At 34.0% G+C, this 17,404-nt stretch overlaps 1 protein-coding gene across 2 annotated transcripts in view; it reads left to right on the top strand.

Annotated features, from left to right (window-relative positions):
* The first annotated feature begins 8,749 nt into the window (after positions 1 to 8,749).
* LOC150110177 (iroquois-class homeodomain protein IRX-4-like) overlaps positions 8,750 to 17,404 on the top strand; it is a 69,968-nt gene continuing 61,313 nt past the window's right edge. For both annotated transcript variants that reach the window (XM_090391884.1, XM_090391893.1), the window contains exon 1: positions 8,750 to 8,848. In XM_090391884.1, coding sequence (XP_090248010.1) covers positions 8,804 to 8,848 — 45 coding nt within the window. In that variant the 5' untranslated portion in view covers positions 8,750 to 8,803. The remainder of the gene's footprint in view (positions 8,849 to 17,404) is intronic.

Genomic DNA, 17,404 nt, shown 5'->3' with positions numbered 1-17,404 from the left:
TTACTTTAATTGCCGTCATTGTCGGCATTCTTTTGATCCGCAGACATTTCATCGACTATCCATTAAGGATTTCTCCTTGTTCCATTCAGTCCACTTATTTATATCATAGGGGAAAAAATGTATTTAAATCACTGAATGTGCTGATGGTAAATTTTGTGTTTAGAATCCCCAAAATTCTGATCTCGATAATCAAGTTTGTTGAATTCTTTAATAATCTCCCCTCCTTCATAGTTTTCTGTCTTAATTTCTGTCCAGAAAGATCCTTTATTTATTTAATTATTAGTTAATACTTAGAAGTGGTTGCTAATAACCGTAATTATACTTGGAATCCCTTAGCTAATGTCATTTTACTTTGAAAATTTCAACAATACTACATTTTGAATATATATATATATATTTTTTTTTTTTTTTTTTTTAATTTTTTTTTTCTCCTGAGAGATAACCAGAGTTTTGTTGCAATCTTTTGCAAACTATACAGCAAACTTCACAATGATGTCTTATCGTGTTTTTTTTTTTTTTTTGAGATCTTTATGCAAAAAAAAAAAAAAACAACAACTTAAGAATGTGTATTTGAGGTACGGAATCCACCGGGTGTGACGTCTTCCTTACTCAGTCCTTACAAATCAGGCGATGCTCGTAGGTCGGGACGGACTCGAAGATTATAGTAATCAACACTATCACCATATAAGGCAATGGCCTCACACCCAGACTTCGCATACAATTTTTGTTTCTGTATGTCAGCGAAGCAATTATTGCGATCTGTATGTCGTTTTGTTCTTTGTGTTTGCAGGGGCACAGAGACATTGTCAAACTGCCTTGCATCATCTAGAATGACGTTTCCGTTCTACAAAAAAAGTCTTGCATCAAGTTTTTGTTCTGCAATTTCAGATTCTAAAAATATTCCGATTAAAAAAAAAAACATAAAAAAAAGTGTGATCGAAATGATTAAACACTAATAGCTTACTGAATTTATAAACATAAATCGGTTGAAATCAAAATGGTTATTTCATTTATTTATTATATTATTTATTTAATTATTATTATTATTTTTGAACTGGTAAACCCTACGTACCCAATTGTAAATCTAAGAGACGATTTGCACTTCGAATGAAATCAAGCAGTAGATTCATTTTGCCAACACGAATATTTCACTTTGAAAGATCCACCCTTCTTTGAACAATCATTAAGAATATTTTGATACTGCAAGCCATCAAAATTCCTCCATCATTCAAAAAAAAAAAAAAAAAAAAAAAAAAACGGCCCACCCCCAACGTTTCCCTGTTCCCCGTAGTTTCAAGTGAATTACATATAAGAAAACGAATTTTTAATTAGTTAACCGTAATCACAGTTTCCTCCAAAGAAAATACGAAAAAAAAAAGAATCATAAGTAATTAAAATAGTACGGAACTATAAAGTTTCCAAAAAAAAAAAAATCTGTTAAAAAATAAATGTCACAACCCGTTACTCCCACCCCTGATCTTATCCCATCATATCCTTCCCCTTCTCCAAAAAAATAGTTTCTATTTTTCACCCACCCAATGTATTCTCTGTCCACTCTTAATAATATAATATATATAAAAAACTCGGGTTTTTCAAAAAGTTCAACATGCTCCTTGCCTCACCAATAATTCTCCCACATTGATCTACCCCACCTTTCCAACCCCTTCCTTAAATAGCGATGAATATATATCGCCACACGCCGGGATGCCGCTGAGTAAGAAGACAGCCAGCAACATCCTACAAAGGTATCCAAATTTTTCCTCTTATATTCTTCATATGTAAATCTTCAGTAATACCTTAAAATTGAATAAAAGACCAATGACATTATAAAAAAGGGGCACTCCTAAACAAAAAATTCAAATATAGGTATAAACAAGTAAACCTATAACATATTCTAACTTAGCACTGCTACAAATCAAAATGGATGGAATAATTGCTGTCAACGAATTAAGCAATGGCTGATTTTCCAAATGAATGAAACACTGGCTGCTGAAGAAAACAGATGAAATAACGGCTGATTTGTTTATATCATCGGCCATTGTTTCATCAGCACAAATACGTTTTTTGTTTGTTTAAATCACAATAAGATATAAAGTATATGATATCCATAATTTCATTTTTACACTATCCTGTCATTTTCACTTAATCTTTCTCTCCCTCTATGTAAAAGAACTGAGAAAGTTTTATTTCTATTTTCAGACAGCAGCAGATATATGCAGGTGAATGGTTACAAAACACATTTCAAAACTGTCGCGTAAAATGCATGAATCCTGCTGATGAGTGAGCGGTAAACTGGATTGTGAACTACGTGTCATTTGCGACCACCCAATATCTCCAATCAGGCCAGTACAGGCTTTCGGTTGTCTAGTTCAGTGTTTCACAAACTTCAGATATCCGCGTACCCCTTCTTAAATTTTCATTATTACCAAGTACCCCCCTAATTAATTAATTAAAAAATAAACCCATTAATTAATAAAAAAACAAATAAATTATTTATTTAAAAAAATTAATTAATTACAATTAATAAATTAATTTACAATATTAATTAAAATTAAATATCTATTTTATTTGAATTTATATGTTCATGTAAACAAAAAATATGATTTATTTTTAAATTTTGGTTCTCTAGAGATGTCAGACGACACACCCTTATTAATTTTATTTGATCCAGATGCAATATCCACGTTTTCTTGTTGCTTACAGCTACTTGGATTTGCTATATTGCTCTCTTTTGGGGATTTTATTAATCCAATCTTTAATCAATGATCCACACGTAAGAATTTGAAAGCTAAAAAAAATACTGTATTTATTCGAATATAACTCGAACTTTTTTTCCCAAAATTAAAGCTAAAAAATCGTCTTCCGAGCTACATGCGGGAATTTTCGGAAACTAAAGTTTTCAGAAAAAAACTGAAAATGGTGCGACTTACCAAGAAGCTATCACTATTCGCTATCACTACTTTTGGCATCGAGAACAGTTTCTTTGTGTGCATCGTCAAAGTCATCTACCCAGATAGCGTCATCTTCTTTCCCATTATTTCAAGCAAAAATTACCAGTAATTTACAAGACTTGAGATACGTAGAGCAGCTATGAAGAAGTGCATATGATTGATGCGGTATTAACAAAATATTGTGTGAACCAAAGACAAATTAGCATTTCAACAGTTGAGTTGAAATGCTAATTCCTTTCAACCGAATTCCATAATATCTGAAACACATTCACTATATATTTCTTAGTTTTAACACATTAACGATGGGGGTGGTGTCAAGCACAACCATATGTTCCACCGGCAACATATGGTTTTGCTTGGTCTATATATCTGTTGGAGAGGAGGATGTGATTCATTAGTTAGTGCCGTTTTTATCCCGCTTGTCTCTAATTGCACTGTTTGTTGAAAAATATGACTCCTTTAATTATGCATAGCCGAAAATTGCCAGGTACCTCCTAACGACCTTTCGCGTACCCCCGGGGGTACGCGTACCACACTTTGAGAAACACTGGTTTATTTAGCCGTCAAGGTTTACAAATGAGTCATCTAGGTACCCGAAAGGACATTCAGTCCAGAAAAGGTTAAAAATATGGTATCAGTCAGCACATGTTTTATGCAAATGTTTGTGTAGTAAATATTATTGTAAGACATTGTAACGAAGTGAACACGAGTGTAAATGGTTTTATACTTCAAAGTAGATGTCATAGATCTGTATGAATTTGCTTTCTCCCGATTATATGTGTGTGGGGGTGGGTGGGTGGGTGGATGGATGTGTGCGCGCACATTACTGCCTCACTTTCAGGAACATTAATAAATTTCAGGGGCGAAAGCTGGTCTTAAAAATTCACGCTTGCTCTTGTTATCATTCAGGGAGTGAGAGGCGTGATTGAAGTCTGATTAGCGGAACAATGAATTACTGACCATTTAAAACTATATATTTAGAAATTTATGTACATTTAATCATACAAATACAACATTTATTTTACAAATGATTTTCTATCTTTTTCAATTTAGCTACTTGAATACAAATTCCACTCTACGGTTTTTCTTTATGAACTGGTCAATAACATCGTCATAAAAAGTTGGTTGCAACTTAATTTTCCCAAGCAACACGCACACTTGTAAAGGCTGGCTGAAGCTCACTGGCTAGAGCTACTTTGACTGCGTATGGCCTGTGTTTAAGACGACGTGAAGGGAGCGGAAATGGCTATGCGCACGCATGAAATCACAGTGCTGCAGCGAGGACCTGGAAGCTCCTACAACCGAGCAAGCCAAGGTAGCTTTGACTAGACGAGCAAGCATCGGCCTTCGATACACAACGCAAAGCTTAATTATTGCCGCGCAAGCTTAAGACGTCTTCTGTCTACAAAAATAAAAACCTAAATGGAATGCTTATAAATGCATGCATTTATTAACAAATAAATATTACTTCTTTCTCAAGTAATAATGAGCTTGCGCAGCAAGCATGGAGAATTCGCCCCTGATAAATTTTTATTGTACTATGCAGAACCACTTTTACGCGTGAGCATAATACTCACGCGTAATTTAAAGAAGCACGATTTTTAGTGCAGATGTTAGAATATAATACAAAGGATCCAGACCGAAATTTTTTAAACATGCCGCAAACTCAAATTGGTTCGTATTTTTTTATTATATACTATTTTTTAAATGAATCTTCCATTTTTTTTATATTTTTTTCCCTGATATTACTAAGAAAACCATATTTCTCTCTATTTTTTTTTTTTTTTTTTTAGTTTCCTAGTTGTTGCGATACTTGATATTCTTAGTTAAGCTTGTTTTAGACCTGAAAACAGAAGAATATCCAACTTTGGAATCTTCATTTTGATAAAATATTCTTAGATAATATGCTGTGATTTGATTACTCTTGTTCATGAAGCTTTTGGATCATTAAGTTTTTTTTTTTTTTTTTCCAATTAATTCTACCTCGCATCCATACGGTTTATTTTATTGGCGTAGTTCATATATTAAAATCACTTACCAAAAGAGGCTAAAAGGAAAATCAAAATATTCTGATCTCTTGACTAAATACATGTACTATATTTCCCTCAATAGAAAAGAAAATTAAAGCGTTTTTTAATGATTTTTCGGAAATAATCATGGGTATGAATGGCATTTGGAAAAATAGCACTTTGGCGCCCTCATCATTTCATTCTTCCATCATTCGTAGCATCAAAGTCACCAATGCTACCAACTCTGACAATCCTATGCTGACATTGTCATTTAATACAAGGCAAGTTAAGCAATACAGCAATATCGAAATAAATTATGTTGGTATTTCAGAGGGAAGCTTGTTGGAAATCTTACTTCCTATTGGCTCAAGTAACCTAATAAAATATAAGTTTGAGAGCTTCTTAGCCGGTTTATAACTTAAGCATGGGATTATGTAACAAGTATGATCACCTCGTCATATTAAGATATTCAAGGCCCAGACCAATTATTAGTATTTCGGAGATAAGTTTTAAGTCCATTGTTTGATTATCTTGTTTTTTTAAAAAAATCAAAATTAAGATATGGATTAAGATTTACCAGTTATTGAGACTTTCATACTATTTTTCATGCAGATATTCCATGCAATTGGTGCATGGCTAAACTACGATAATTCCAAATCCCGTAATTAATCTCCCCATCAGTGATGCTTACTCAGTATCGAAGTTACCTTTTTTTGTTGGAAAGACCTGGTTCGAATCCGGTCTAAGAATGCGAAAAACTTTTATAAGCGTTTTTCAAACTGCAAGTGAGTTAGCAGTCTCATACGGAGTTGGTAGGGTTTTTCCATTTATTAACCCAACTGGAATAAACAGCTATGATACATTTGACCTTACTTGCTTCGGTAGTAATTCAGAACAACCTAAACAACTCTCTCAACCATCCATCAGCGAAGAGGACTTCATCACTCGCCTTTTTATTGCACTCAGGTCAACAGTTCTTTAAATCTCGAAACCAGTATATTAAGAAAAGACTTGACAGTCTGAAAACTAAAACAGAAATGAGCACATACGACAGGTGGCCACAGAGTAAATCCTCTGACCTAGTTCGAGTGATTGCAGAGTGTACAAATATAGGGATCGTGTACTTATTTTAGTATTGGCACGCAGAAAAGTAAAGATTTCTACTTCAGAACAATCCGAGAGGTCACGTATCGTCGAAAAAAAAATGTGTCACTGTAACATCATAGAGAAATGTCGCAGTTATCTTACAGCTAAGAAGTGTGCCAAATTTCAGTTCTTTACTATTTCTTAAAAAAAAAAGGGAAAAATTAAAGATATAATGTTATTCGTTTCATTGTATAATATTAGATCTTTCCAAATAATTCATAAGTAAATGAATAAAAACGAATTTATGATGTAATTACTTTTGAATCTATGTTTACTGTTGTGCATAACCTGCTCCCAATATGCCCTTTCTCTTCTTGGCAAATGTATCAAATGAAAATTATCGCTTTATAGTATTAAGCGATATTGTTGATGACGTCATAGTTATTAGAGGTAGTATAACAATATACAATTGTCGGAGTTAATATGTTAATTGGGTTTGTAATTGAACTAAAACCTTTTTATATTTACCCAAACTGATTTTAAGTATTTTAAAATTCGCATAAATAATTCAACGTATTTATGAATTACCCGTTTCCTCAAATTACTGATAAATAGCAAAATAATGGCAATTACTATTCTGCGAGACTTTGGTTGTATTAATGATGTATTTCGTGCATTGATAAAGAGAAATATAACACAGTCTACGATTATATTCTTATTTAATCGACAATAGTTATTATTACTTTTAATATTTATCATACATTGTAAGTTAAAGAGATTATTATAATTCGAGATTTGTTTACTAGGTTTGAAATATTTTTCTTCTCAAAAATCTTCCGTAGGTTGTGATAAGAAAAAGACATAATTAAAAAATAAGATGAAGTTGTGATACCTTAATGCCAGATAATATTCATAAGTTTGCTACACTTAAAAGAAGAGATTCCAACAAGTGGAAATTCAGATTTGGAACCATTTTGTGCTCTAGAAAACATAAAACCAAATTTCCTAAATAAATTAATATTTAGTTTAAACTTAATTTTTTCTTTAATTTTGTTTAAAATTTTAAACTTTTAAATAAGTTTCAAATTTTATTAAATTTAAATCATTTAATTAAAATGAGATATCGTATCAAAGCCATTCTGTAATACTTGCAAAGAAAATTGTAATCATCACAACAGCCATAAAACTCTATAAACAGAACAGCAGCACAACAAATAAAAATTAAATCAACAATGATCGCGTAATAAAGAAAAAAGAAAAAATGCAACCAAGAAAAGATTAATCGAAAAATTCCGAGAAATTCTACAACACAATTAGAAATAAAATTATTTTTTGTCAATTTGATTAATAATAATTCAACTTATTAATACATCAAATACATTTAAAAATATTCGAAAGATTTCTTGAATATGATATAATAAAATAAATACTGGATTAAATCGAATCGGGCAATAAAAAACTCTTAAAGATCAATCCGTTGACACCAGCAGACACTCAAACAATCACTCTAAACCTGAACGCTCGAAAAACTCAAATAAATAAAACGAACGGATCACCGAAATCAAATCATCCTACAAACACACACAAAAAAGGTGAAAACAAATCAAATGAAATTCTCTAAGAAACACCAAAATAAAATTTTTGAAACATTTCTTTTCTTTCCTTTTTTTTTTTTTTCTGAAATTCTCAGAACCGAAGCAAGATTTAATTTCAGGTCGACACTTCAGTGCTACACCAAAACCTACTTAACCACACAGAAACAAGCTTACATAACAAACTTAAGTGTAATAATTCTCTCCACCTTACCGCCGACAGGAGTCGAGCATACACTGCGGTCTGGCTGCCGTGGGAGATCCCGTCATTCATCGTATTAGTCGACGAACGCCCGTGTCTTTTTTTTTTCCCCTGTTATTTTTTCTTTTTTATTCCGTCGTTCTCTCTCTCTCTCTCTCTCTCCCCCCCCCCTTTCCTGACAATCCCTTCTCCTTCTAGGAGGCGGGACTCCCAAGTGTCAATCAAAGCGTTCCGGGGAGGAGCTACGGCGAGTGCGCGAGGCAGCAGGAGCTACTGGGCAATAGTGCACATGCATGTTAACAAGTCGTAGCCTCCCTCCTTGACCCGTGTTCTTCCTATGTTGGATGTCTAGCGAGTATGTGTCCTTTGGTTTGTGTAAACGGTCAACGCTACGGCCAGACGGGAAACAAAGCAGTCGTGGCGCCGCCAACACCACCTTTTACATTACTCTGAGCGTTAAAACTACAATCGTCTTCGTCTATTTCGCTCGGTATATGTGCGAGCGGAGCGTGTGTGTGTGTGTATGTGTGTGTGCGTGCGTGTCGGAGCAATCTCGTGAGCTCGTTGTTTATAACAATCTCCGGCTGGTGCATGCGTATTCCGAGGGAGTGCACGAGTTTGTGGCCATGACGAAGGTGCTTTGATAAATGCTCCGAAAAACTCCATCCAAGTGTCTGGAGGGAATTGGGTGTGGATCCGGACTGCAGTCGACTTGACATCGGAACGCACAAGGCGAACGGTCTCCGTAAAAAAATATAAAAATAAAGAAAAACAGACTCGTTTGAACTTCCCAGTACGAGTGACTTTTTTTTTTTTTTTTTTCGTTGCATATGTCGGCAGGACTATATTCTCGGACCGTCCGTCGCGGTTCTTCTTACAAAAGTCTCCACTCGACCTGAAGAAGACAAAGTTCACCTGTCGGCAGCACCGTAAGAAGCCCCCACGCACTGTGGGAGCGGTAGCATGTCCTACGCCCAATTTGGGTACACGTATCCCTCTACTTCTCAGGTAGGTCACGATTCTTTCATACACCTTTCTGTATTTTTTTTTTTTTTTTTTTTTTTGTAAGTACCCGTCAGCACCGGCTGCTTCAGCCGTCCGATACACATGAAGGATGGCCTGACACTAAGCCTAACGGCCAATGCTACCTTTGTAACATGTGATCATTTTTAAGCTAGTCTGATTATTAGGCTCCAACGGCGTTCTTTCCCTCTCTCCTTCCCCTCATCGGCTAGTTTAAGACTTTTGTCTCCTACTGGTGCTGTAAATCTTTGACTCCTAAATAGATCCGAAAGGGGGGGGGGAGATTAAAAAAAAATTTAAGACATCTTATTCGTTGAAGAAAGATGTCGACTTGAATAAGAGGCGAATCTGCCAAGGTGATCATACATCATGAACGCTCAGCTACGGCAATCATTAACAGTGGACAAGAAAATAAATCCCGTACCGAATACAACAGCGTGGACATTTTAGGAAATCAATCTTTGCAACGGTGTGTCTTTGTTGTAGTACACGATGTCTTTTGAATCCTTGTCTCCCTCCATCTATTATCCTAAAGATAGTTGTCAGAGTTTTACAAGGATGCAATTAGCATATTACGCTTATCTATAAGTTACATATCTATAAGGATAACAGATAAATGCAGTTTAAAGATAACGAAAATATCAATGCCAAGTAGGATTCTATGGAATTTATATTAATAAAATCCAACCGGATTTTCTGAAATATAAATCTGTAAGATAAGTATTTATATAGCGCCTCTTCCTTTATATGCATACCATATTAAGGTGTTTATTAAACTTTTTGAGACATCAAAGATAAAAATAGTTTATTTTTTTCGCGGAATCCCTAAAGAAAATTTTCATAAAATGATATCGGCGAGGAATTACATGAGAAATATTTTAACCAAGAAAAAATATGATGTGTAATATTACAAATTAACTGAACTATTCTAGAAGTAAGCTATTTTTAATTAATAAAATAATATTTTCCGCATTCGCTGAACCCTCCCCCCCTCAGAAACCACATCTAATATACGTTGTGAATATATGTGTGCGTGTGTGGGTATGCTCTGGGGAATCCCCACAAGTTTTCACAGAACTCTAAGATTCCTCAGAACACAGTTTAAGAAACACTAGCATAGAGCATACTTCACACGCAATTACTTACGACCATTTACTTCTCTAACGTATCATTAAGTGCAATCTTTTCCAGCCACAGAGTAACGAAGACAGAACTATCGTAAGATTGTAGTAATACAAGATCATGTGTGTTATAGCCAACAGTGCCAAGGCAAAGAAACAAATAAACAGCTTTAGGGTTATGATATCAGAAACTTTGTATAGGTTATCTGTTTTTAAGTAAACATTACAGCCTTAAAAAAATAAATAGAAAAAAATGTAAAGATAGCCACTGGTAAAATATGTTAATGTTTTTAAAGGACGATTTATCATGTAGAAGTTTTTTTTTTTTTGCCTCTGGGGGGGGGGGGGGGGAGTTTGTTATTAACCTAGCGAAGGAATACTAGCGGTTGAAAGACCAAATATGAACCCCCTCATTTCTTTTTTTCTCCACTTACTTCTCAGTTATGATAAGTAATACATCTAATGTTATTTACATTATTCATATGTTAAGTGAACGCCATCTGGTGGAATTTTGATAAATGGAAGTGAACACTTTCAGCCCCATTGCCCAGATAAGTTGTAGTATACTTGATTAAAAAAAAAAAAAAAAAAATTAAAACATTACTTGTTTCATTTCTTCCGTTGTTGTTGTTAACGTTTTAACATTGTTAAAAATGTTAATTGTTGTTCTCGTGTTGATTGTTTCCATATTTCGATATCTATTTTTTAACTTAATTTTTTTTGATTCTTGAACATAACGTGATTGTTGCTTCCATGGTAACTGTATAAAATAGATAGGAACATTCGATTTCAGTATTGTTTTGATAGGATTTTAGCATATTATTAGGAGCTTCAATAAACTATCCTTATTTTGAAAATAATATGCGATCAATAGGAAGTATTATACGAAAATCATTCACGGCCGCGTAGCAAAATGTACAGCGTAAGAAGTTTTATTATCCTGAACAAGTAAGGTTCTAAAGAGGATAAAAAAAAAGTTAGCGAAGAGTTGGATAATGAACAAAAAGACAAAATTGAAAATACCAACAAGGGAAATAATTACTGAAAAAAAAAAAATTAATAAAAAATTCGTTAAGATAGGTTTTATATAAAAACAAACATCCAACCTAAAGCAAATTCTTTGCATTAAGTTTTCCATGAATATAATATGAATATTAAATATTGGATAAATACGACTTATGTGCTGTAATTCAATTTTAAATATCAAAATGAGTGAGACAGCACATATACTGTACAGCACATATTATATACTGTACAATAAGGCTTTATTTGTCCTTTGAACCACATCCGAAGCTATTTAATAACGTTTCCTGACAATATGCCGCCGAACAGATTTTACTATCGAACCTTGAATGAAGCAACACAATTTGTAAATAAATTATGTATTCCTATCGTCATGTTCCACAGGATGTCGGCATCCGTTGCTAATTAGCATAAAAAGGGTGTAATAAAGGACACTAATTGTACAACAGAATACTTCACCGATAGTTCGGAAAGTGGGAGGGGAATTTTATGCCGTAAGAACGTCCGATTGATTTTATCTTCTGTCTGAATGTTTCCCGTCATCGAGAAAGTGGCTACAGTCACCCGTCGATATGCTAATAACAAAATTTCAATCCCCGACTGTTGTCGATCGTAGATTTCGCTGATCCGTTTAGCACCGGGTGCTATTCTCGTCTTCCTTCCCTCCGATATTTGATTGAATCGAAGTTGTTCAGTAAAGAAAAAAGCAATCGTCTTCATGACTACTGCCGACATGCAGTCTTTCTCATCCTTCTTTCGATTTAATCTACACTTGCTACGATCTCTCTATTGTTTTATTGTTATTTATTCAGTAGTGCAGGACATGCACTTCTGAATTTGTCACTTTGATTTATTTGTTAATCATAATTAGCAGCTTGGTAGGTTGTGATTGCTTTGCTTGGTTTTATTTCATTCAGTATGTAAACATTTTATGACAAGTTATGAAACTAAATGGGACTTCTGTTTATATATTCTTTTAGCTCCACATTGTAGGCCACCAACAATATTTTGAGTTAAAATATGAATCATATTTTATGATTTTGTGTCCATATTGTTGTTTCTGCGCATATTGATGACTTTCAATATTGTTCGTTTCTGCACATATTATTTAGTTTCCATTATTGTAATTTTCTGCGCATAGTTTTCAGCTTCTATATTGTTAGTTTTTGCAAGTATTGTTAATTTCCACATGCCCATTGTTGTATAATAAAAATATGTACTCGTATATCATTTATTACTCTATTTTGAATGATTTTTTTTTCGAATTCTGACTAGTTATCGTTTGCAATATAGAAGTGATATTTCTTCTTCAAAATTTCCGAATTTATGCGTCCTCAGTTATTAGCTAAACTGAAAAAATATTTTTTTTATGCTCAAAATCATTCAATTTTCAAAACATAGATGAAACATGGACGAGAATTAAAAGAATGAAGTTAAAAACTTACATTCTTGTTTCATAATAAAAGTATTAAATTTCATCCAGATAACTGATTAAAAGCAAATTCTCAGACTTTATGATACCTCAGATCCCTTAAAATATATACTTTTCGCTCTCCTACCATGGATCGCGAGTGACTAATATAAATAATTGTTTATTTAATTAAAAAGTATTAATCACGGTAAATAATACATATTTAAAGGGGAAAATGTTATTCTCTATTAGCTAAGTTAAATTAATATTTAGTATAAGTTCTAACAAGTTTTAAGATAGTTTAAAAGAGACTAGCGACCTTAGTTTGAGAAGTTAATTAAGCTTTCAGATTTTTGTCCTTATCCATAACTGCAATTTCAGCAGAGTGATAATGAACATTGTTGAGTTCAACAAAGAAACTGTTACAGATATATCACAACGAGCATGCGCATATATCATTGTTGATTTCAGCAATGAAACTGATACAGTTATAGCATTAAGAGTATTTTTTTAATTGTTAATTTCAACAATACAACTGTTGCAGTTATAGAATAACGACCATTTTTGTTGTTGATTTCAATAATGAAACCCTGTTACAGATTCCATACTACGCACTGCTCTAACATATTATAATTCTGAAGGGAATTTATTTTATTTTATTTTTTTTCGAACAATGACAGTTGTCACATGGCTTTTACTTATGATAAAAGCTTCATAAATCAAATGAATCTTCAACCCACGAAAAAAAAAAAAAGTCTCCTCCTCATGGAAATGCTACAACCATTTACTGTTTTATGACACTTTTTAAAAAACAAAGTCACTTCATTCGAGTCATCAATAACTATTTACGCAAAAAAGTTCGTACACTTCATAAGCACTTGAAATACATTTTCAGATGCAGAGGTACAACATCCGGGCAATTTTGCTGTTTCGTTTTAACAAGCAGCTAATAAAACCTTTACGTATATCAACCTAATCATAAGGGACCAACCCTCGTTGGATTAATAAATGTTCCTGAATCACATACGGGTATTGTAAATGTCAAGAAGAATGAATTCTAAGCTACGCAATCAATTATGAAGTCTTGCGTTAGTGTTTTCCTTGGCATTAGCTTAATTTAAAGAACTACTTGGAGCAATTTATTCTTCCTAAAGAAAGGAAAACAAATACGCTCCTAAAAACACTCTGAAAAAAAAAAAAAAAAAAGATTGCGGAAGAAACAATGTTGTTAAATGTCTCACTTAGATGGTTGTAAACACCGTAGTTTTGCTAAACGAAAATACAGAGGTACTTAAGCAATTTCTAGGCTTATTGTTGTGCGTTGAACTACCTACTGATAACCTCCCCTCGAGGAAGACAGGAATTAAACCAGCAACCATATAATCCAGGGAAGGTTGGTGATGATGTTTAATTATCAGTTTGATCCCTGCTGGGCCGTTGCCTGAAGCTTAGTCGCAGACAAACGGTGGCAAAAAAAAAAAAAAAAAAAAAAGAGGCAGGTGGCTGAAATAGAGAATTTTCGGGTGGTGGCCAAATCTTGGCCAATGTTGGAGTACTCATCGTTTTAAGGAATGATAAACAATAGGGGTTAAACAGAAGTTGAAAAAAATAGCAATTATCGGCTATTGGAAAGGATATTATCCTGCAAATTATGTTTCGATTTTATTTTAATTCCATTTCTTGGCAAAACAGGTCCTGATTTTTAGTATTTAATGAATCACAAAACTACCAAATATATATATTTTTTAATTATTTATTTCAACTGACCTCGACCATTTTTAAATGTAAACTTATCTATTCAATCAGTTTTAATACACCTATTCCGTGTTTCAGTAGATACTGAACATACAGCTTCATTCTATTATTATATTTGAGCATATCCGGTTGTTGTAAACCACAGTTTTCCTAGTCGATGCAATCATCCTTCTTGCTGTCTACTCATCTGATATACGTAAATATGCTAAATACATATTTAAAAAAAAAATATGTATGTAATGACCGCAACCTGGAAAACACAGATTTAAACAAATGTTTGTTGTTAAATGTATTCGGCGTAAATATTTAGAATCATTAGTTTCAACCTCTTCCTCCCAGTAGAATTGCAGTTTGCGGCATCGTCGGTTATTATTTTGTTTCTAACATAAATCATCCCAAGAGCCATTGTTATCAAAATATCATTATCTTAATGTATTTCGTCAATTTTTCTTTTGTGTGCTACACCCCCAAGGAAAACTTGTAAGGATCCATTTCGGGTTTATAAGAATGGACAGGAATTTCTGGTTCCCCAAACAAAGCAAGGACAAATTTTGTAGGCGTTTTTGAAGAGATCGCCAAGGGATAGTTGGAATCACAGAACAGGACTAAACAGAATAGATATGCGTTGTAGAAGATAAAAATTCAAACTGTCAGTTATCAAATGAGATGACAATTCTAAATGGAATCGGTATTTAAAATATGACGTAGGGCTTTAAGATTTTTATAATTATTTAAAAATTTTAAACAGCGTATCAATTCAGATAAAAATATCCATTGATAATATACTTGTTACGTTGCTGACTATTTCATACATTTAATGATTGTTCCTTTCAACGAGAAAGAAAAGCATACTCCATAAACCAAATAAAAATGCCAATCTGCCTCTTACAAACCAGGTGATCGGTTTCACCGATTTACAAAGGTTGTCAAGCTAAAACATGTAACAATCCACGTATAAGGATTCATAGGAAATCCTTATACGTATACAATGTCATATTTTCTCGATTATATTTGAGCTTAATCACTTATGAACTTTCTAAATGGTTAAAAGGCGAGACTGGAGAAGGGTAAAGTAACTAAAGCCCCATCACTTGGCACGTGTTTGTTAACCCAACACACGCACAATATCAATACTGCTTGCAAAGTTATCCTATCTATATTTTATTTAAGAACAAATGGATATTTTATTCACTTCTAGCCGAACATCTGTTTCGACACTGTAGGGATTCTTCGACTGTTGTTGTAGGGAGGAGAAAAGCCACGGGAAACGTGATGACATCATCTAGCGGTTATTATTCTACCTGACTGCAATATGACACCGTTGACTTATTCATAAACTTTGCCTCACGTTGGGAAAGCATTTAGTAGGGATTGTTGTTATCGTTGCCATAGTTACCAAGATACCCTAGCGAGCAAGGTGAAACGCCCTTGATGCTTCGGTATAATGTAGAAATCGGTAACGCATTGAACAACGTTCTGGAGGGGTTTATGTGCTATTTGTGGCTGCAGGAGAATACCAGCCCATGACACACTATTACAGTTGGCCATCGGAAAGCAGACAGAGTGCGTTGAAGCCTCCCAATTGGTTGCTAAAACATTTTAGGGAACAGCTAACCACAGTCATGACAGAGTCGTAAAGGGACCAACTTAACCACTTCAGGGCTCAGACCCGGTCCATAAGCAGGAGTGCCACTCCCTCCGGTAGTACTTGTTAATTTCTTTCTTTATGAGTATTTTTAATATATGGAAATATGTATAGGCTACATTAAACATGTCGACAACGCACTGTGTCTTATATTCCGATACGATTAGCATGTATTTATATATATAAAATGTTGAATAGTAAGTCATATATAACGCTATACTCGGAATTGGTTTAAGTACCTTTCAATGGTACGTTTCAAAAAATATCGCTGAAAAACTTAAAAGGATTCTTATTCTTACTGAAGAAATAAAACCAAAAACTCGTCAATAACGTTTTACAAAACTTCTTTGCTGTCCTCTTTTCATCTGAAGACTGTGCGCCTAAGATGTTTTGTTGTTGTTGTGTCTGTTATTGTCACAGACAAATGTCTCAGAATCCCACAGCCTTAATAAGTTGTGATGCCTTTGCACAATGTCCACTAAGACTCATAGGTTTTGGCAGAATATTGAGTGGGAAAGCCTGATGGCTCAATACGACAATAATCCAAGCAGTAACAGAAAAAAAGGAAAGGAAGAATCATTGTACAGCTAAGTTTAAAGTTGAAAATCTTAATGGAAGTGTTTGAACTTATGACAAATCCACTTAATTTGAAGCAAAATGAGTCTATAGACATTCCCAGCATTTAGTCTATAACTTCCTATTTAGATTTAGTTACATTGCAGGTCAGATCGTTCAGTTTCGTCACCGATGCTTAAAATAGGTGAAGTGGGTATTTATTTAGTATCTTTTTACACATCGTCGCTGATAGCATTAACGATATAGTTTGATTGGTTATTTAAATTACTTCAAGGAAACTTAGTTATGACACCGGTTTAGCATGTCTGTAAATTGAATGTATTCTGTTGGCGTATTATGCAGAGTGAAACGCCCGAGATACCAAGAAGGGAGAATCTCGAAAACTCCGTAGGGCTAACCTCCAGTTGGACATTGCTTATACAAGTTCCGCTCCTACTATAACGGAAATGGAATCTAGTTACATAGTTAAGAAAACGTTTGTTGGGTGTTTGCTATTCCTCCCCATGTTAAGAATGATTCATCTTCCCTTTCATTTACAGTAATCTATTGGGTGTTTTTTTATGACTAGAACGGATGTCTTCGAAACAATTTCTGCAACCAGTCATGCCCCATCAGTCAAACACACGTTCTCCGTCTCTTAGGGATAAGTCTATATCGTACATTGCTCTTCAAACGGCAAGTTGAAAATAACTAAATTAGTTACAAAGAGCAGTACTTTGTAGTCTCATGGAATCTTTCCCGGGAATAGTTATAAAATAAAAGAGCATTACTGCAAGAACACCAACTGATATTTAAAAATAGCAGTAGATGTCGCTTCTATAGTTCATTGTTAATTGAGCACTGAACTAAGCAAACGAAGTCGTTTTATTGTTGCACTTAAGAACTACCATCATTGTTGTGGATTACGTCGAGGAATTAAAGCCATGCAGCGAATATATTTACATCTGTCAGTTCTATGTGTTCTTAGGCCTGTTTATCTGTTACTTGAGAGTAAAAACATGTATTTCTAA

Source organism: Typopeltis vanoorti, chromosome 1 (genome assembly GCF_054136105.1).
Source record: "Typopeltis vanoorti isolate ZY-2024b chromosome 1, IOZ_Tvanoo_1.0, whole genome shotgun sequence".
NCBI lineage: Eukaryota > Metazoa > Arthropoda > Arachnida > Uropygi > Thelyphonidae > Typopeltis > Typopeltis vanoorti.
Note: the sequence above shows the minus strand (reverse complement) of the source record. Positions and strands in the feature narration are given on the sequence as shown.